The 3,426-nt window shown below is 47.7% G+C and overlaps 1 protein-coding gene across 1 annotated transcript in view; it reads left to right on the top strand.

Moving 5' to 3' along the window:
- LOC108801944 overlaps window positions 1-2,392 on the top strand; it is an 8,443-nt gene extending 6,051 nt beyond the window's left edge. The window contains exons 3-5 of the mRNA XM_018573849.1: window positions 1,135-1,289; window positions 2,016-2,104; window positions 2,239-2,392. Of these exons, the coding sequence (XP_018429351.1) occupies window positions 1,135-1,289; window positions 2,016-2,104; window positions 2,239-2,392 (398 nt within the window). The remainder of the gene's footprint in view (window positions 1-1,134; window positions 1,290-2,015; window positions 2,105-2,238) is intronic.
- Window positions 2,393-3,426: the final 1,034 nt, after the last annotated feature.

Here is a 3,426-nt window from a genome sequence, read left to right on the forward strand (position 1 = left end):
GGCCATTGGCAACAGGGGCGCCAGGCGGCCAACACAGCCGCGGCTCGGCAGGGAGAAGAGGAGCGGCACAGGCTCCAGCTTCTCCTCGGATTCCCGCTGCTCTCCTCTACCTGTATGGGCAGAGGACTCTGTGTCGTCAATCTCTTTTTCTGTTTTCAAAAGGGAAATGTCAGGGGTCTGTTTTAGATACCCCTGATATTCCCCGAAGCCCCCCCAACAGTAAAAAAAATAATAATAATAAAAATAAATTAAGAAAATTAAAAAACACCCCCCCCCCCCACACACACACACACACACTCGCACACACACACACACACTCGCACACACACACACACACTCGCACACACACACACACACTCGCACACACACACACACACTCGCACACACACACACACACTCGCACACACACACACACACTCGCACACACACACACACACTCGCACACACACACACACACTCGCACACACACACACACACTCGCACACACACACACACACTCGCACACACACACACACACTCGCACACACACACACACACTCGCACACACACACACACACTCGCACACACACACACACACTCGCACACACACACACACACTCGCACACACACACACACACTCGCACACACACACACACACTCGCACACACACACACACACTCGCACACACACACACACACTCGCACACACACACACACACTCGCACACACACACACACACTCGCACACACACACACACACTCGCACACACACACACACACTCTCATGCACACATATTACTAGGCATGTGCAAAGACTAAAAATCTGTTTCGGACGAAATGAACGTAAACTCAAAATGTTTTCATTCGTTTCGTCAAACGAAACTAATTTTTATGCTATTTTGGATTTGGACACCAGCGCATTGTGCGCATGCGCGCTGCTATCCTGGAGGCGGGGTGCGTGACGTCACATACTGCACAAGTTTGTTGCGGCGGCAACATTTTCTGTTCTTGCCTCGGGCGCAAAAGGAGCTAGCTATGGATCTGCCTGAGATACAGACTTTGACAGCTCACTCCTCTTCATTCCCAACCTTGACAGTCTGCAAAGATGACTGCCTCTTGATTGACAGCTCTTATCTCATTGTGTCTGCCCTTTCCAGACACAAAACAAGTCTCATCTTCTAGTTCTGGTGCTGGAGAGTGCACCCCATCCCTCTGCATTACTATGTTTGGAAAGTACAATAACAGTGAGCTAAGAGCGGTCAATCAAGAGGTGCAGAGCATGGTCAGGAGTGGAGAAGAGGGAGCTGTCAAAGTCTGTATCTCAGGTTCCCTTGCGCTCGGAAAGCATGGGATAACAAGCAACATACACTGCAAGAGTTAGGGGACTGAGCTGTGAAAAATAATAGGTGAGACAACTTCTTTAAACAAAACTGCCTCTATTATTATGACCGGGATAAACGTCAGATAACATTTTAGGAGTCACTCATAACAAAATTTCCTCCCAATATTTTCTCTAAACATTTGGTGTCTCATGTGTTGTGTGTTGATTCCTCATAAGGCCCCATTCACACCTGAGCGTTTTGTAGCGCGTCCTACGCTCGATGAACGCTCTACAAAACGGTCAAAAAAATAAATAGCATTGTAGTCAATGGTGTCGTTCCCACCTGTCCATATTTCCGCCCGTCCCGAACGCACTACAAAACGGCCCACGCATGAAAAGGTCCTGGAGCGTTTTTTGCTGCGTATTGGTCCATTTTGTAGGGCGTTTTCCATTTGTATACTGCCAAGTAGCCTTTGGAATCGTGCGACGGTCGCGCAACTTTTTTTACCGCGAATCGCGGTAAAAAAAACGCGTGACTGTCGCACGACAGACGCGCATATTACAATACGCATAGGTGTGAATGGGGCCTTAGTCCTAACATTGTCCATCCGGAGGGTTATGTACTGTGTGGGGGGTCAGGAAAACATCTCTGTTTGTACATGAAGAAGCTCCTTACAGTGGCCGTTAATGTATAGTTAAAGGCTGCATACTGTGTAGACATTGGAGTGTATGGAGGTGATCGGGGACGGTGAGGGCCACCAGAATGTCTTGGGAGGTCACCGGCTTGGCTGCCCTCTTCTGATGCAGTAAACGACCCGATAGTCACATAACTGGGGACTGTCTGTGAGAGGACGAGGTGTGATTGCTATAAATCCTGTGTGATCTGTGAGGATATTCTGTGCTGTCACCTGACCTGTCATTCTGGGTTTTATATTCACAGTGCTTGTCCAGGAGGAGCAGGAAGCAGCAATAGGAAAATGCATCTAGATGCCATGATGGATGAATCTGCAATGCTACGTAAAGTGGACCTGAGCCCATTGGACAGAACGACAGCCAGTGGCATCACAAGGGTGGTTATCACCTGCACCACGTGACCCAATCGGAGTGGGTTAAGCCAAAATTAATGACAGTAATTTCGGTGTTATCCCCTCTGAAACGTTGGGCACTCGGTCAGCTGCACAACAATGAGGGGACCCAGCAGCATACGTTATCCCACCACATGAACGTCCTCTCCTCTGTTTGCCAGCGTACTTTTTTACCTCTGTGAATAAGTATAAAAAAGTCTGCCAAGAAATTGAATATTTTGCTCCGCCAGTCTTGTGAATCCGGCAGCATAACCAGTTCAAAGACCTTTCTTGACTGCAGTTAAAGTTTTAACCTCCCGCTGCCCCCAACACTGCCACCTTCCCTGTACCTAATACAAAAAATTGTAAAGCATATATACCTTAGAAGAGAAGTAAAGCCAATCCCTTTTTTTTTATTTTACCTCTCTTGGGTCACATATACTAATATACTCCTGGAACCCAAAGTCAGCAGATAGTTGACTCCTGCAGCAGAGGTTTGCTGCAGCCAGGAAGGATCCTGACAATATTGTCAGTAGACATGCGCATTCAGATTCGGACGAACCTCCAAATCAACGAAATTCAGTTGATTGGGCGGTTCATCTGAATCCGAAATAACTGCTTCATTATATGGCCAAATAAACAAAGACTATATTCGGGCATACATAAATTCTTTTGTACATATTGGCCGTCGGTGTCTTTTGCGCATGCCTGCCGCCATCTTGGCCTCACATGATAATGACATCACACGCTGAACGAGCAGTGGCCATATAGGGTTGCAGGCGTGCCACCATCTTTGAGTGTATCTTGGTATACACCAAGATGGCGGTGCCCGAACATGCAGGCGGCGCCATCTTGGTCAATACCAAGATACACTCAAAGACGGTGGCGCGCATGCGCAGAGTGCACCGGTGGCCGGTACGGCCGCTGCTCGTTCAGTTTCAGTCTGCGGTTTCTGATTCGGAGGCTCATTGCCCCCAGAACAGCATACAAATTTGTTTTCTTTGACAAAACGAATCAAAATATTTTTCGTTTTCATTTGTTTAGTCAGAAAACTAATTTTTTTG

Source organism: Nanorana parkeri, unplaced genomic scaffold (assembly GCF_000935625.1).
Source record: "Nanorana parkeri isolate BGI_ZX_2015 unplaced genomic scaffold, ASM93562v1 scaffold2574, whole genome shotgun sequence".
NCBI lineage: Eukaryota > Metazoa > Chordata > Amphibia > Anura > Dicroglossidae > Nanorana > Nanorana parkeri.